Source organism: Lithobates pipiens, unplaced genomic scaffold (assembly GCF_037356315.1).
Source record: "Lithobates pipiens isolate NorthernLeopardFrog02 unplaced genomic scaffold, aLitPip1_a1.2 Scaffold_1, whole genome shotgun sequence".
Lineage (NCBI taxonomy): Eukaryota > Metazoa > Chordata > Amphibia > Anura > Ranidae > Lithobates > Lithobates pipiens.
In genome coordinates, this window is record NW_027507685.1 from 139,883,412 (window position 1) to 139,899,789 (window position 16,378).

A 16,378-nucleotide genomic window follows, 5' to 3' on the forward strand; every position below is an offset into this window, starting at 1 on the left:
GGTTAATCAATGTGCCGATTATTAGCACAGGCCCCCCCCCCCCCCCCACAGGGAGAGCCACCGACCAAGGAATGCCATTTCCCAGCACTTCTTGGTTCACACGGTGATCATGCAACTGTCAGTTAAAGCAACGTAGTGCCATATAGCAAAAAAATGGCCTGGTCGTGAAGGGGGGTAAACCTTCCGCAGCCGAAGTGGTTAAACCTTGCATATCATTGAAGCAATTGTCACATGATATCGCAATAATCTTTTTTTATCACAGAGATTATCTATAGAATATGTATAGCTGATGGTGTTCATTTTCACGTATTTGCCATGATTTTGATAGCACACATCCCCACGATCAGGTCGTAAAGTGTATGCGGATTTTATGGCCGCGCTTAGTTTGGAACAGCAGGGATTATGGGATTGAAAGGACAGCTAGGTGGGCGCGGCCTCCACCTCAGCCCTGACACGCGATGTAGGCGGGGCAGAAATTAAAAAAAAAATTATTGTACCGCAAATAAACAGAGCAGCGTTGTTAGGTCACTTCCGGGGGGAGGAGCTCCGCGGTGCTCGTGTGAACTGTTGAACGATTGAACGATTGAACGGTGTGCGGGTCTGTATTCTCTGCAGGGCCGGGGGCTAGCCATGGCGGAGGAGGGCTGAGGAGAGCTGAGGAGAGCTGCTGAGAGCACCACGGAGGTGAGGGGAAGAGGAAGAGGAAGGTGCCGAGCTGTGGGGAGGGACCAGGGAAAGTGTTGCGGAGAGTCTGAGGAAAGGCACGGACTGGGGGGGTTGTCAGAGGGGTCTGCATGACTGGCAGCAATGAAGAGGAAGTGTCAAGAGGGAGGTTGTCCCCCCTCTACAGCCTGTGTCCTCATAGGATCCCCCATGTGTGATCTCCTCATGTCTGCACCACACAGGCCTGTCCTGACTGCTGTCTAACCTTCTCCTCCCCTGACTACACATCTGGACGGCTTCCATTCCTCCAGGAGGTCATAGAGGGGTGGCCGGTGACATGCTCAGTGAAGCCGGAGGATTGCGATGTCAGCCGTCAGTATTTAGAAGAAGAGGACAGCCCGGCGCCTTCCATGGAGTTCTCATATCGGCGTTCTTCTCCGGAGTTCCTATAGTCAGGGCCCCCTATCCCCCGAATCTGACATTTGTGAAATAGAATTCTTCAGTGTTTTGAATTAACAATACGATCGATCATCGCAAACGTCATGCAGTTCTGCTGCGATCGTGGCAAGATGCAAGGTCTAAAATATACGCTGTTCTTGTTGCCCAAAAAAGAAAGCATGAACTTTTTCGGGACACGAAATGTATAGGGCTGCACATGAAGCAAACCAGCTGCCCTGCGTGCAACACATGGAATTGCATGCAGCCAAAATCGCAAGCTGGAATGATTGTTCCCGCTATGCAAAAGTCACTGCACGCTTGGGGGTGTAGAACTCCAGAATGATATAAAAGCCACACCTGAATGTGGCTCTGATCATAAATCCAGCCTACAATATATTCCAAGAATGCCAGCCATGTAATCGGCCATGATGATCAGCAATCCAATATGATGCCCGGTTGACGCTACTGCGACAATCGCTCTAACTTGAAGTTGGACCCCCATTCAGCGCAATGGAACTGTTCTAATCAGTGCGACTTGGAAAAAAGGTTTCTGCGCTACTTTTGAGCTGAATTCGACTTGTATTGACTTCTGGTAAAGAAGTCGCTTACAAGTCGTGCCAAAGTTGTTCTGGGATTCGGGTTCAAAGTTGCTGCAGTGTGAACCTGGGCTAAGGCTCCATGCACACTGGGCTTACGCCAGCTCTCTGGCAGGAAAAAATAAACTCTCCTATAGAGCCTCCTTTTTTTTTTTTTTTTTTTTTTTTAAAAGATAGGCCTCTAGGATAACATTGAGCTGCTTCTACAGGCAAAACTCTCGTAGGTGTAATGATTTTATTTATTTTTGTTTTTCCATTTTCAGTTTTGTACTTCAATGGATCAAAACCGTGTATCATAGGTGTCAATCGGGCATAAGACAGTGAGCATGGACCCTTAAACAGAGCTCAGATGAGGATAGGGAGAAGTCACAGCAGGAGCATGCTGATGAGAGGAGAGGTCGGAGAGATGAGCGTTGTTATTTTGCTGTTTCTCCTTTCGCTGTCACATGCTGAGGGGAAGGACAGAATCTTTAAGATCCAGTTTAAAGGGGCCATAAAAATAGGCAGTTGCATTGCGATCTTGCCTTCCTGTGCTAAATTACCCAGTCACAAGTTACCGTTGGCCATACTGGTTCACGTTGCAGCAAAATTTCGACCAAAAGTCCCATTCATTGGGCAATAACGCCACCAAGAGTGATCTCTTTAAGTAATGGGCTGCAGTGCAACTGCATGCAATGCACGTTGTTGCTTTGCATATGGTTAAAACGTGCGGTGAGGAGACTTATCATCTCTTAGCTGTCCATGGACTACCTCCTGAAAATTGGTCCACTGCACATTGCTTTTCAGTCCCCATTCACATCTAGAGATTTGAAATTGCTGCAAGCCCAAGTTGCACTGCAATGCTGGCAAAACGCAGCATCCTTGTTTGGGTGCAATCCATTTTCAATGGCACCTAGATGTGGTGTAGTTGTGACGTGATTGTAGTGCCAGCATTTCAGTGTGATGTGGAATGGTGGACAAAATCGCAGTGATTCCGCCAGCGATCTCAAGTTGCTAGATGTGAATGGAGCCTCGGAGGTGGTGGCAATGTTGCTCATGTCTGTGAATGAGCTGCAGCCAGAACAAATTGGGTCCCCCGCCCTGACAAACAAGGCTATGCTGTGTGGCAGAGCTGTGTAAATCTCAGGACTGGACAGAAATGCAAATCCTGAGGCAGATAAACCCATTCCTTAGTATGTATTTCATCCGTGTATTTAGCACTTCAGCCTCATACCCCTGACTCCAACCAAAATGCTTTTTCTTAGTCTTGATGACAGTCGCATAGAGTGAGTTTGTCAGGTTTTTTTCTAATTCCATTTGGGAGAGCGTTTCCTTCCTTGTGTTCATAAGAAATTGAGGCATGAGCCTTACCTGGGCAAGAAGTCAGACTTTGGCAGAAATTCTAACCCTTCCCCACTCTTCTAAAAAAATAAAAAAATTTTGGTTTTGTTTCTTGCCTGTATCCCTGTTGAATTTTTCTGGCGCTTCCTGTCTTTCCGCTTCCAGATGTTGCCTTAGGCCAGTTTTTAACTGTTTCGTTTGGTAATGTTGCAGGATTCATAGGTCTCAACAAACTTTTCAATGTCTTTCGCAGACAGGATAATGAGCACCTGTCGCTGGTGCACACCGGGGGGCTCTGTCACAGCAGAACTGCTTGAGCGCTATGCTGCCAAGGAATTACAAAATGGGGATTTTATTGGCGCCAACGAGGACCTCTCCTACTGCATGGAGTGTGTGGTGGAATACCACAGAGCCAGAGATGAAAATCCACAGCTTCACAAGGTAGAAAATGTCGAGACCTCAAGAAAATACCATTTTTAGTTATTGGGCTTCTATAATTCAAAGTAGGCGAATGTCATTGTAACATCTTTGACATGGGGCCTTCTACCACTTGGCATCAATATTGCACTTTTATCTGAAGACTAGCAAAGATGCTCAATTCAGGCACAGGAGGAATCGGATTGATAGATGGAATCCCATGTCCACTGATAAAGATTGTGGAAAAGAGACCCAGATCATAAATAGCTTGGGTAGAGAAGGGGACACGAGGTGTGATAACTGTTGACTAATCTCATCTTGACTTTTGGATGCCATAAATGGGAAAGCTTTTGTTAATTTTCTTTGTAAAGTCAGTTCACAACCTAAATATAGTCAAACTTGGGAAAAATGTTAAGCACTGGGGGTATAAACGATGTTGGTGGAGTTGATAGTGTCAGAATTCGTGTGTCCTGAGCACACCGGCATTGAAGGGGCAATGGAATCTGTTGCCTGGCTGGGAATATAAGGAGCAAAGAGAGAAGGAAGCAGAGATCAGTGGTGCATCGTTAATGATCTAGTAAAGCTTCATACACACAATTAAAATATCAGAAGAATGATCATCTCTTATTTTTGTAGGCTAGTTTCATTTTGAAAATGAAGGTTACTTAATTTACGAAAAATCTCATATGACAAAATACAACTTCGAACGTGATGTAATGTGTTCCTTCGATCACAGCATGTGTGTTCTTGGTTATTCGTGGTGTCTTTTGGCCGAATGCCGTACTGATAAAATGCAGATTGTTCTGGTATTGCGCGAGGAAACATTTTTGTGTTCGTCCCTTCGGGTAATGTCGCATGAACTGTCGTGATTGGCTCTTGAGAGCGGTGTACTAACGATCATATTAACGTACAATCGTTTCAGAATCCTTTTTTTTTTTTTTTTTTTTATCCGATTGTGTGTACTAGGCTTAAGAATGGTTAAGTAGAGCTCAGTGATGGATTGAACAGGGGATGGTGGAGCAGGATAGGAAGAGTGGAAGCAGTGTGAGTAATGAAGCAGGATGAGGAAAAAAAAGTGTTTAGAAAGGTGAAAGCATGAATCTGTGACACTCGAGTACGATTTAGAAGAGATATTGAAGATCTGTGATGGCAGATCGGGATGCAAGTGAAACAGTAGGCACCTGTCATGTCAGAATATGGTTTGTGAAGTGGTGATACTTCAGAATTGAATTTGACAGAGTGGGGATGTAGGAGGACTAATACTAGTTTGGTTAGAGTGGATTGGAAATTGATGCAGCAGAGATTGGAGACAATTGAGTGTGATATTATGTGAAGTAGCAGGGATCAAATATTGAAGGAAGGTGGCTAGAATCTATTGCAGTGGACCTGGATTATAGGGTAGGCAGCAGGGATCAGTGACTGCAGAAAGGATGGGAGTGGAGGCAGCAGGGATCAGTGGCGGCAGAACAGGGTGCGGTGTAGATTGTCTAGGGTTGACAACGGAGTAGGATGGGAGATGAAGCAGTGAGGATCAATGGTGGCAAAAAAGAATTGAAGAGGAGGCAGCGGCGACCAGTCATGGGAGATGGGACAGCTGAAAATGGGATGAGAGAGGATGCAGCAGAGATCAGTGACGGCAGGGTGAGAGGAAGCAGCGATAGTCAATGACAGCAGAACCAGATGGGAGAAGAGGCAGTGAGGATCACTGATGGCAAATCAGGAGAGGAGGGATCAGTGATGAAAGAACAGTATCGAAGGAGGGGCAAGGGTCAACACCAAATGGGATTGTAGAGCAGAGATCAGTGATGGGAGAACAGGATTGGAGAAGAGGCATTGGTGGTCAAAATCGGCAAAGCAGGGATCGGTGATGGCAGAGGAGTGAATTGGCAAGGGTCAATTACGAAGGGAGAGGTGGCAGGGAGATCAATAATAGTAGAACATGGGAGAGGCGGAAGCATGGTTAGTGACTCCAGAACAGGATGGGAGATTAAGTAACTGAGATCAGCGATAGCAAGATGAGACGAGACAGGAAATGGTGTGAATAAGTCGCAGTGCAGTACGGTTTAAGGGGTGGAGGTTGGCAGAGCAGGGTGGGAGAGATGAAATTGTGACAGTGGAGCAGAGTTGGAGAGGAAGTGGACCAGTAATGACAGAATGGGATGTAAAGTGACCAATAAGTAGCGGTGGAGTGGATGCAGCAGGGATTAGTTATAATGTATTGACATATTTAATGAGATTGAAGCAATCAGAGATAGGATAAGGAGGTATGCCAGATAATCTGTTAATTGACTGGGATTGGAGAGGTGGCAGCGGGTATTGGTGTTGTCAGAACAGGAAGGGAAAAGAGATGGTGCAAATTGTTTAATGGCAGAAATGGCAGGGAGATTGCATATGCCTCATTTTCCACTGAGCGGAACGGAGCGTTTCCACTGCAAGTCAGACTGACGGGGCCATACGGGGTTTTGAAAAAATGCCTTTGACGTGAGCATTGCCTTTTTATTTTTTTTATTTTATTTTTTTTCTGTCCGCCAATCAGTGGAATGTATTGTGACACCAATAGCTCCACCCTAACAGTACTGAACCATTTTTCTATGGTCGCACATCTGAAGCGGGACCATGAATGGTTAGGTTGTATGGGCCATTTTCATAATGGAAACACTCGAGTGTACCATGCTGAACCAACCCAAACCGATACGCTCAGTGGAAACGAGGCAATAGCGATCTGAATTGGCAGGATGATCTTGGTTGCCGGTGATCTGTGATGGCAGGACAGCATAGGAACTCCTTGGTTTGGTTAAAGTGGAGTGAGCCTATTGCATGGGGCAGTGGGGATCAGAGATGGTAGAAGGGGACTTTGAGGTTAGGCAATTTGAATCTAGTACAGTGCACCAGGATTGGAGAGGAGAAGCAGATATCAGTGATGTCTAGATGGGAGAGGCGTCATTAAGGATCGGTGATGGCACGACCAGGTCGAAAAGAGAGAACAACAAGGATTAGTGATGGCAAAATGGGATGGGAGAGGAAGCAAAGGAATGAGTAACAGCAGGACAAAATCAGAGAGATGGTGGCACGATCAGTGTGTGTGTGCGGAGGACAGGCTGGGAAAGTGGGGGGGGGGGGGGGGTGGCTGTGATCTGATGGACAGAAGGCAATGGTGATTGACAATGACGATAACAACAGACTAGCATGGTTGAAAAGGGGGTTCAGTGATGGTGATTGGAGAGAAGGCAGCAGGGATCAGAAGTAGCAAAACAGGATAAGAGAGAGGTCAGCAAAAATAGAGGAAGCAGCATGGATCAGAGCAGAACTGGGTAATAGGAAGCACCTGGGATCAGTGATTGCAAAATGGAATAGAACAGGAGGGAGCAGGGATTTGTGATTTCAGAACAGAATGGGAGAGAATACAGTAGGGGTTAAAATCAGAACGGGATGAGAGGAAGCAGCAGGGATTACTGTTGGTGGAACAAGGTGAAAGAGGAGATCTGACATTGGCGAAGGTGGAGAGGAGTTGGAAAGGAGGAGCAGTGATAAGAAAATGGAATGTAAGGGGACTACCAAGTATCAGTATTTGGAGTGGATTGTGAGAAGATGCAGAAGGTATTTTAATGGAGTGAGATATTACATGAAGTAGTGGGGCTCAAGGATGGAAGAATGGCACATGCGATAAGGCAGCTGGAATCTTACAGTGAACTGGGATTGGAAATCTGATGGTAGAAAAGGTTTGGAGTGGAGGCAGCAGAGATCAGTGATGGCAAAACAGGATGGCAGAGGAAGTAAAAGAAATTGGTGATAACAGAGCAGGAGGATCAGAGAGGAGGGAGCTTGGATTGGTGATGTTAGAACAGGTGGGAGAGGAAACGACATGGTCGGTTTGTGTAGAGCAGGATTGGAGTGGAGGCAATGGGGATTTTTGATGGCAGAAAGGGATGGTAAAGGAGGCAGTATGATCCGTGAATGCAGACCAGGTTGGAGAGTAGGCAGATGAGGTCATTGATGGGCTGGTAGAGAAGTCGGCTATGATCACCAACGATGGAACAGGAGGCAGTGGAGATTGATGATGACAGACCAGCTTGAGAGAGAAGGCATCCAAGTTCAGTGACGGTAAAACAGGATGGAGAGGAGGCAGTGGAGATCAGCATTGGCAGCCATGGGGATCATTGATGGCAAAACAGGATTGGGGAGGAGAGCACAGGGAACGATAATGGCATCTCAGGATGTGAGAGGAGGCAGCAAGGATTATGAAGGCCAGAACCAGATGGGACAGGAGGCAACGTGATCAGTAAATGCAAACCAGGGTTGGAGAGGAGGCAGCGGAGATGAGTGACAGCAGAACCATAATGACAATGGGTTGTAGGGGAACCAGAAACTATCATTCATTTTGGAGCGAATTTCAGATCAATGCAGTAGGGATTGGTTATACGTAGTGGAATGAGATTTCAGTTATCACAAGTTATCGGTGATCAGATATGGGAGAAAGGGACATGGGGTAATACGCCTCAAATCTATTAAAAAGGACCAACATTGGCGAGAAGGCTGTGCAGGCATTAGCAAGGTAATCTAGGTGAGTAGGTAGTACGGATCAGTGGGTGCAGAAAATTTTAAATTAGGAGACAACTGGATAGAAGAGAAGGCAGCAGTAATTTGCAGTGGTGGGACAGGGAGAAGAAGCAGCAAAGGTTTTGTGATGGTACAGCAGGACTGGAGAGAAGACAGTGGAGATGAGTGATGGTAGAACAGGACAGAAGAGGCAGGGATAAGAAGGTAGAAGAGGTGACAGTGTGCTTAGTGAATACAGAACCTCTTTGTATAGGATCAGTAATGGTGGAGTAGAATGGGTGAGAAGCTGAAGAAATTGGTGACTGTGGAGCAGAGTTGGAAAGGAGACGGACCAATGATGAAAGTATGGACTATAAGAAGACCAATACAGTTCAGTATGGGATGTGAGGCAAAGTAGCAAGGATATACTAGTGGGTCAGGATAGGGGAGGGAGGCAGCAAAGATCAGATCTGGCAAAATAGTTCTTTGGCATGAGATGGGTTGGGAGAAAAATCTGTGACCACAACACAGAATAGTAGAGGAGGCAGTGGGCATTAGTAATCGAAAACAAGATGGAAGAGGAGGCACTGTGGTCTGTGACTGCAAATCAAATTTTTGTAGATGAGGCAGTGGAGATTAGCAATTAGAACTAAAAAGGAGAGGAGACCGCAGGGATGGCAAAACAATATGAAAGAGTAGGCAGCAAAAATTGGTAACGGTGGGGCATAATTGGAGTGGAAGAGGACCAGTTATGACAGAATGGGATGTAAGGGGACCAGTGTTTCAATAGTTTTGGAGCAGATTGTAGCATGCAGCAGGGATTGGTTATAATGGTGTGAGATATTGCATAGGTTAGCGATCAGAGCTAGAAGTGTGTGACGTTTGGGCTAAGGTAGTTTGAATCTGTAGAAGTGGACCAAAGGGGAGGCAGCAAGTATTGACAATGTCAGAATAGGAGAGTAGGTAGTGGGGATCTGTGATTGCAGCAGGAAAGGAGAGGAAGCAGGGGTGATTAGTGAAGGCAATGCAGGATGGTAGAGAAAGAAGCAAGGATTGTGATGCAAAACCTGATGGGAGAGGAGGCAACAGAGATGAGTTATGGCAGTAGAAGAGTCAGATGACAGTGGGGCATGGTTGCTGAGGAGTAGGACCAGTGATGGCAGATAAGGATATAAAAGGACTAGTAAGAATCTGGTGGTGGATTGGACTGGGAGATGAGGCAGCGGGGTTTGGTTATAGTGGAGTGAGAATCCTCTTTAAGATGGATGAATGGGGTGGTAAGGCAGCTAGAATTTTAGTGGACCGGGATTGGGTAGGAGGTAGTTGGTATCGGTGATGTCAGAACAGGATGGGAGAGGAGGGTACTGGGGATACGTGAAGAGAAAAAAAATAATGGAAGCAATGGTACCTGAGATCAGCGACAGCAAGAATGGATAGGCGAGTATGTTGTTGGCATCAGTGACAGCAGGACAGGATAGGAGAGAGTCACAAGGATCAGTGGCAGCAAAACCAGGATAGGAGAGCAGTGAGTGGAGATCAGTGATGGCAAAGCAGGAGAGCAGAGGAGGGAGTGGGTTCAGAAAGGGGGGGGGGGGGGGAGGGAAGCAGCAGGATGGTTAACGAATGCAAAACGGGATTCAAGTGGAGTCTGTGGATATAATGGCAGAGCAGGTTGCAGTGGGGATTGGTGATGGTAGAACAAGGTGATGAAACTGGATGGGAGAGGTTTGCAGCTACGATCTTTGAGATTAAGGAACAGGATGGGACTGTGGGGATTGGTGATGACAAATGAGGATGGGAGAGGAGGCAGCAGGCCCCAGTGATGGAAAAGGATTGTAGGGGAAGCAGTTGGATTTCAAATTGGCAGAACAGACTAGCAAAGAAGGCAGTGGAAAACCGTAACAGCAGGGACGAGAGGAGACCACAATAATCGGAAGCTGCTTGCAGCATGGGAGAGGAAGCAAGGATCAGTGACGGCAAAACCTCCATAGGAGAGAAGGTAGCAGGGATCAATGGTGGCAAAATGTAATGGGGAGGAGACTGCGAGGATTGGTGATGGCAGAACAAGATGTGAGAGGAGACAGGGTGGGATCATTGATGGGAGAAGAGGCATGGTGATTCAATCATGGCAGAACATAATGGGGAGAGGAGACAGTAGGGATCAAAAATGTCAGAACAGATTGGGAGAGGAAGCAACAGGAATTGGTGATCATGTATGGCAGTGTATGAAGAGGCAGTAAAGATCAGTCAAAATGTAGAGGACTACGGGAGGAGGCAGGAAGAATCTATCACAGTGGAGTGCAATTTGAGAGGAGATGGTTGGGACCCCTGCCCTTCTGATTTTGGGCTCTGCATCTATGAATATTTAAAATGTTTGTACCCAGAGTGAACTTGCATTGTTGGAATAATCTTACTGACTGATTTAAGCCAAATGTTTGAGGTATATTTTCTGCTGTTGCTATATCTTTTTGATTATTTTATCAGTCTCTGTGGACCTTGGAAACCTCACGGCTTGTTGCACAGTTGGAGAACGCAATGCGGGAAGAGATTGAGGATGATGATGAACTCTACTTAATCGAAGAAGATGGAGAGAAACAACTTTATGGCTACAGTGACTGCAGTTTTGAGAGCAATGTCCGGGTACCATTATTGGAGATCCTCAAGTTTCCATATTTGCTGATTGACAAACGTGTTAGTAAGTATTATTTCAGAAAAAATATAAACTTTGAGAATTTGGGAATTTATCTGGGCAGACAGAAGACAAAGAAATTCTACCAACTAGATATACTTGTTAGCCTAAGAAAAAGGGTAAGGCAAAAATTAATCATTCTCAAAATAACAAACATGCTTGCATAATAATTAGTCCTTGTCCTCCAACTAGATGGACCAGCTGACCAAATATTTTTACTTGTTTAACCACCAATAGTTCTAGACCAATTTATTATTTATTTTTATTTTTTTCATTTGTGCACATCTTGTTGGTTGACCTGGATGGGCTAGTGTCGTTATTTATTTTCCAGCATCGGAAACTATGCAATTATGTGAAACTGCATTTTTGGCCATAAAACTATTTAAAACCTTCAGAACATATTATGTTTTCTTGAACTCGGGGAAAATCCTTTTATTTATACCATGCATTGGGACTGTGCCTGCACTGCATGGGTTAACTGCTTGTGCAGAGGCCTTACAGAATAAAAAAGACAAAAAGCACGATATTTTGTATCTTTTATCAAATGCATATTTTCAGGAAATAAAATATGGGGTTGTTATGCCAAGTCTTAAAATGCCACGTGCCTGTGATATTGAAAGACTATGGTACCCAAAAATCTCCTTAGGCGACACTTTAAAAGCCTAATCAGTTACTCACCAGTAGGGATGGGCTTTATGTTCGAGTTGAACATTGGCTGTTTGCCGAATAGTGAACAATTTGGGATCTTTGCGGCAAATTCGAGAGCCGCGGAACACCCTTTAAAAGTCTATGGGAAAAATCAAAAGTGCTAATTTTAAAGGCTTGTATGCAAGTTATTGTCGGAAAAAGTGTTTGGGGACCTGGGTCCTGCCCCAGGGGACGTGTATCAATGTAAAAAAAAAAGAAAGTTTAAAAACGGCCATTTTTCTCTTATATTCACCGACCGACACAGCTCTTCTCTGTAACAAAATTGGTTGTCAGCCTTATCACTGGAGCTTACTAGGCAAAGTTGTAATACAACACTTCAGAACTTTTAGTTCTGTCCAGGGGGCGGTCCCTAGGCTACAACCCCCACAGCCTGCCCTAGCAGACTCAGTTTTATTTTGCCTAGTGAAGGAGATGCACCTAGGAACCCTGTGGGCCCATAGGTCTGTGTTTTTTGATGCAGAAGGTTTGCTTTTTGCGCAAGACGAATGATCCTGTAATCTTCTATCAACAGCCGGCTGGGTGACAGGCTGATTCACTTAACCTTGTAGTCTGCCCAGTCCGGCCATCGAGCGTGTGCAGGTCGCAGCTATGGCTCGGCAGGCCACGACGTACCTCAGCTCCAGAGGTGGTCGGTGAGCTTTATGCTCCGGGGCATACATATAACCAGGCTACTGATGTCTGCGTCACAGTATGCCGGGCCAGTAGTCTTCCCTGTACTGATCAGGAGTTGACTACCTTGGAATGTCTCCCAGCTCTTCAGGACTGGCAAGTACAGCTCTCCCTGTCTCGACAGGGTGGAGCAGCTGGGCATTCCCTGGGAGGTCGATTCAGGGGCCCCCTCACCCCCCTCTCTTCTCTCCCCTGTCCCTTGTCCCTGACTTCCCTCCGGCTGTGATACTGAGCGGTGTGTGCGTGTGCCCTGGGCTCTCACCGGGGGGTTAGCTGTACTGGGGTGCCTGGGTCCTGAAGCTTAGTCCCGATGGATGCCTGTGAGGTTTGCCCCTGTTTTGGTGCGGCGCTGTGTCTGCCACATGTTTTTCTCTATGCCTCTCATGGTGCTGGCTGACGGCCATTTTAAGTGTGGGCAAGGGTCAGACAGGCTTTTGGGCTTCAAGCGGCCATTTTCCTAGTCATTCTCTTAGAACACTGGCGGCCATTTTCTTGTAGCCGGACCGCATTTTTGTGCTCTAGCAGCAGCCCCTGTGCCTTCAGCTTCCTGTTTTGTCATCAGAGCGCTGGGAGGCTTTTCCTGTGAATCTGGACACGTGCTTCAGATCGCTCACCGATCGTTCACCGATCATGCTGATGGCCTGCCACCGACGCGGCTTTGGTACCTCTGGATCTGGGAGCGCTGGGGATCTACAGGCACTGCTGTAATACAGAGTGGAACTGCTCAAGGCGGTGAGTCCAGCGGGTTAGAACCCCTCAGTCAGCGGCAGCAGGAGGGTGGGACTGTCACTGTCCTAAGTCCCCTTCGGGTGGCAGACAGGGTAGGGTCAGCATGGCTTCAGAAACTGGTGTTTCTTCCCCCGAAATCCAAGCAATTGCAACCGGGTCACCTGCGGACTGCACGGTCCCTATGGACACCCTTACGGCGGTCCTCAATTTGTTTGTTGCCAAGATAGAGGCAGTACGTGGGAAGAAAGGTGCTAAAAAGCTGCCACTGCCCCCCCCCCCCCTCCTCTGGGGAGAGCTCTGACGCAGACTTGGGTCCTGCTGAGGCCGGTGACCCCTGCTCTGTCTTGTCAGGTGACGCTGACCAGGACCATTTGGATAGTGAGGATGAGTTCCCGTTCGGGTCCGTGCACGACAAAGCGCTTGTTGGAGCACGTATCACAGCTGTGTGTGATACCCTGAAGATTCAGGAGCCAGCAGATCCCTTTGCTGATGTACCGGTCCCTTTTGGGTCCCGCAAGCCAGCACGTTCACCTAAGGTGTTCCCGTATCTGACTTATTTTGACAAGTTCATTTACAAGGAATGGGGTCGCCCATAGCCCGTCCCCAAATGCATGGCTGTGCGTTACCCTTTTGTGGAAAGCCTTCTCAAGAAATGGTCGGCTCCTCCGGTCGTGGACCCCCCAGTATCCACGCTAAATAAAGTAACCACGATCCCGGTTGAGGGGACTCCTGCATTCAAGGATCCCAGGGATAGGAAGGCTGAGGTGGTGGCTCATTCCTTGTTTACAGTTGTGGGGTAAGCTGTGCGACCTGTACTGGCATCCGCACTTATGTCGCAGACACTGACTGAGTGGGTAAAACTTTTGCACCGTGAATTGGGAGAGCAACAGGCCTCCCCTGTCTGCGTGGGAACTAGCAGACCAACTAGTGCAAGGCCTTAAGTATGTCTGATGTGGCCCTGGATACTCTCCCTCTGTTATCCAGGGCTTCAGTGTCAGCTGTGGTGCTGAGGCGCCTGATTTGGCTAAAATGCTGCTCTGCTGACCAGGCATCCAAGAAGGCCTTGATGGATCTTCCTTTCCTTGGCGACCAGCTCTTTGGAGCCTCGTTAGATGACATTATTAAAAAATGCCACTGGTGGTAAGAGTACACTACTCCCACAGGCCAGGAAAGCTAAGCAGCCACGCCGCAGGCAAGGGCCCTCTCTTTCCGCTCACAAACTGCTTTCGTCTGCCCGGTGCTTCGACAAAATGTCCCCAGCCCGACAGGATGACCACGGACGGTCAAAAACGTCCCTGGAACCGCAAGCCTGTGAACAAAAATGCTACTGCATGAAGGTTTGCCCCCACCCATGTCTCGGGTGGGGGGTCGACTTCGGGAGTTTGCAGCCCAGTGGTCCTCCCGGTTATCTGACCAATGGGTCTGCGATCTGATTTCCACAGGCTACAAGATAGTTGCTCTCTTGGCCGCAAAACAGATTCTTACCCTCCAGCATACCGGTTCGCCGGGAGGCCCTGCTGGGGGCGGTGAGGGACTTGCTGGATCGCGGGGTGATTGTACCAGTTCCGGAATCGGAACACTTCCAGGGATTCTACTCAAATCTGTTTGTGGTTCCCAAGAAGGAAGGGGTACGTCCGATCTTGGACCTGAAAGCCCTCAATCCCTTTGTAAAAGTGCAGAGGTGCAGAATGGAAATCAGTTCACTCAGTCGCTGCACTCCATCAAGGGGACTCCCTGGCATCCTTAGACATCCAGGATGCGTACCTGCACATACCCATATACCTTCGGCATCAAAAGTTTCTGCGTTTTTGCAGTCTTGGAAGCCCTTTACCAATTTGTGGCTCTTCCCTTTTTGGTCTGGCATCAGCCCCCTGAGTCTTTATCAAGGTACTGGCTCCAGTATTGGCGTTGCTGAGACAACGTGGGATATCGATCGTGGGCTACCTAGACTATCTCCTCCTGAGAGCATCTTTTGCCTCAGAATTGGAGGAGGATATGGCGATCACCATGCAGACCCTGCAAGAATTTGGGTGGCTGAACCTGAAGAAATCGGTGATGGTGCATCTGGAGTACCTGGGTTTAATGTTGGGAAGCAAGAGTTTTTCTCCCTTCAGACAAATTTCAGACTCTCAGATCCACGTTAAAACTGCTGATGAACCGCAAGTGGTCGTCGCTCTGGTTTTGCATGCGAGTACTGGGACTCATGTTGGCCTCCTTCCAGGCAGTACCCTACGCCCGTTCCACACCAGAATACTGCAGAAGGAGATCTTGTTAAAATGGGACAAGTCTCAGCTGTCCCTAGATCGACAGATCCAGGTGAGCCAACCAGTCAGGGACTTTCTGATCTGGTTTTTGAGGTCCCCGGTGATTCAGTCCGGAAAATCGTTCCTTCCTCTGAAATGGACGGTGATCACTACGGACGCCAGTCTATCCGGCTGGGGTGGAGTGATGGGGGTTCAGTCGACGAAAGAATCAGAGTTGCCGATCAATCTGCTCGAATTGAGAGCGATCAGACTGTGTCTCCACACATTGTCGGTGAGGCTTCAAGGGGGTCCCATCAGGATACAGTCTGACAACGCCACGGCTGTGATATACATAAATCGCCAAGGGGGAACAAGAAGCTCAGCCGCTGCTCAGGAGGTCGCGCACATACTTCGGTGGGCAGAACGACACGTACCGGTCCTGTCGGCCATTTACATCCCGGGAGTGGAAAACTGGCAGGCGGACTATCTGAGTCGACAGATGCTGGACCCAGGAGAATGGGCATTGCATCCGGAGACATTCAGGCTGCTGTGCCTGAAGTGGGGCACACCAGATGTGGATCTACTTGCCTCCCGTCTCAATCGGAAGGTGCCAAGATTTGTGTCCAGGACAAGAGATCCGTGGGCAGACGTGTCAGATGCGCTGGTGGCTCCGTGGGATCAGTACCAGCTGATCTACGTCTTTCCTCCACTGAAACTGTTGCCATGTCTGCTTCGCAGAGTGGAAGCCGCAGGGATTCCAGTAATACTGGTTGCCCCAGATTGGCCTCAGCGTCCCTGGTACGCAGATCTGGTGCGTCTGTTGGCAGACGTTCCCTGGCGACTGCCGTTGTGAGAGGACCTCCTATCCTTGAGGTCCAATTTTCCATCCTGCTTTACCATCGCTGGCTTTAACGGCATGGCTATTGAGAGCCAGGTATTGAGGAACCGGGGTCTGTTGGACTTGGTGAATCCAATTATGTTGAGGGCACTGAAATCTTCTAGGAAGATATACCATCGTACCTGGAAGGCTTACATCTCCATGTGTGAGGAGAAAGGATGGCATCCGCATTCGTTTTCCATAGCAAGGATCCTACTGTTTCTCCAGAAAGGAGTAGACCAGAGATTGGCATTGAGCACCATCAAGGGGCAAATCTCAGCTTTTGGCTGTCTTTTTTATTTATTTATTTATTTTTTTTTCCAATGATGCCTGGCATCGCACTCCTTAGTGGGTACCTTCGTTCAGGGGGTACGACATGTAGTCCCTCCGGTGCGCCCACGTTACCCCCATGGGATTTGAACCTGGTGTTGTCGGCGCTTTGAAAACCGCCGTTTGAAAATATCAGGGAGATTCCCTTGTTGACTCTTTCCTA

At 47.8% G+C, this 16,378-nt stretch overlaps 1 protein-coding gene across 1 annotated transcript in view; it reads left to right on the forward strand.

The window, feature by feature from the left end:
* The first annotated feature begins 3,254 nt into the window (after positions 1 to 3,254).
* The window catches only part of SETX (senataxin), a 251,608-nt gene continuing 238,484 nt past the window's right edge, over positions 3,255 to 16,378 (forward strand). Inside the window, 2 exon segments of the mRNA XM_077486163.1 lie at positions 3,255 to 3,458; positions 10,455 to 10,665. Of these exon segments, the coding sequence (XP_077342289.1) occupies positions 3,258 to 3,458; positions 10,455 to 10,665 (412 nt within the window). The 5' untranslated portion in view covers positions 3,255 to 3,257.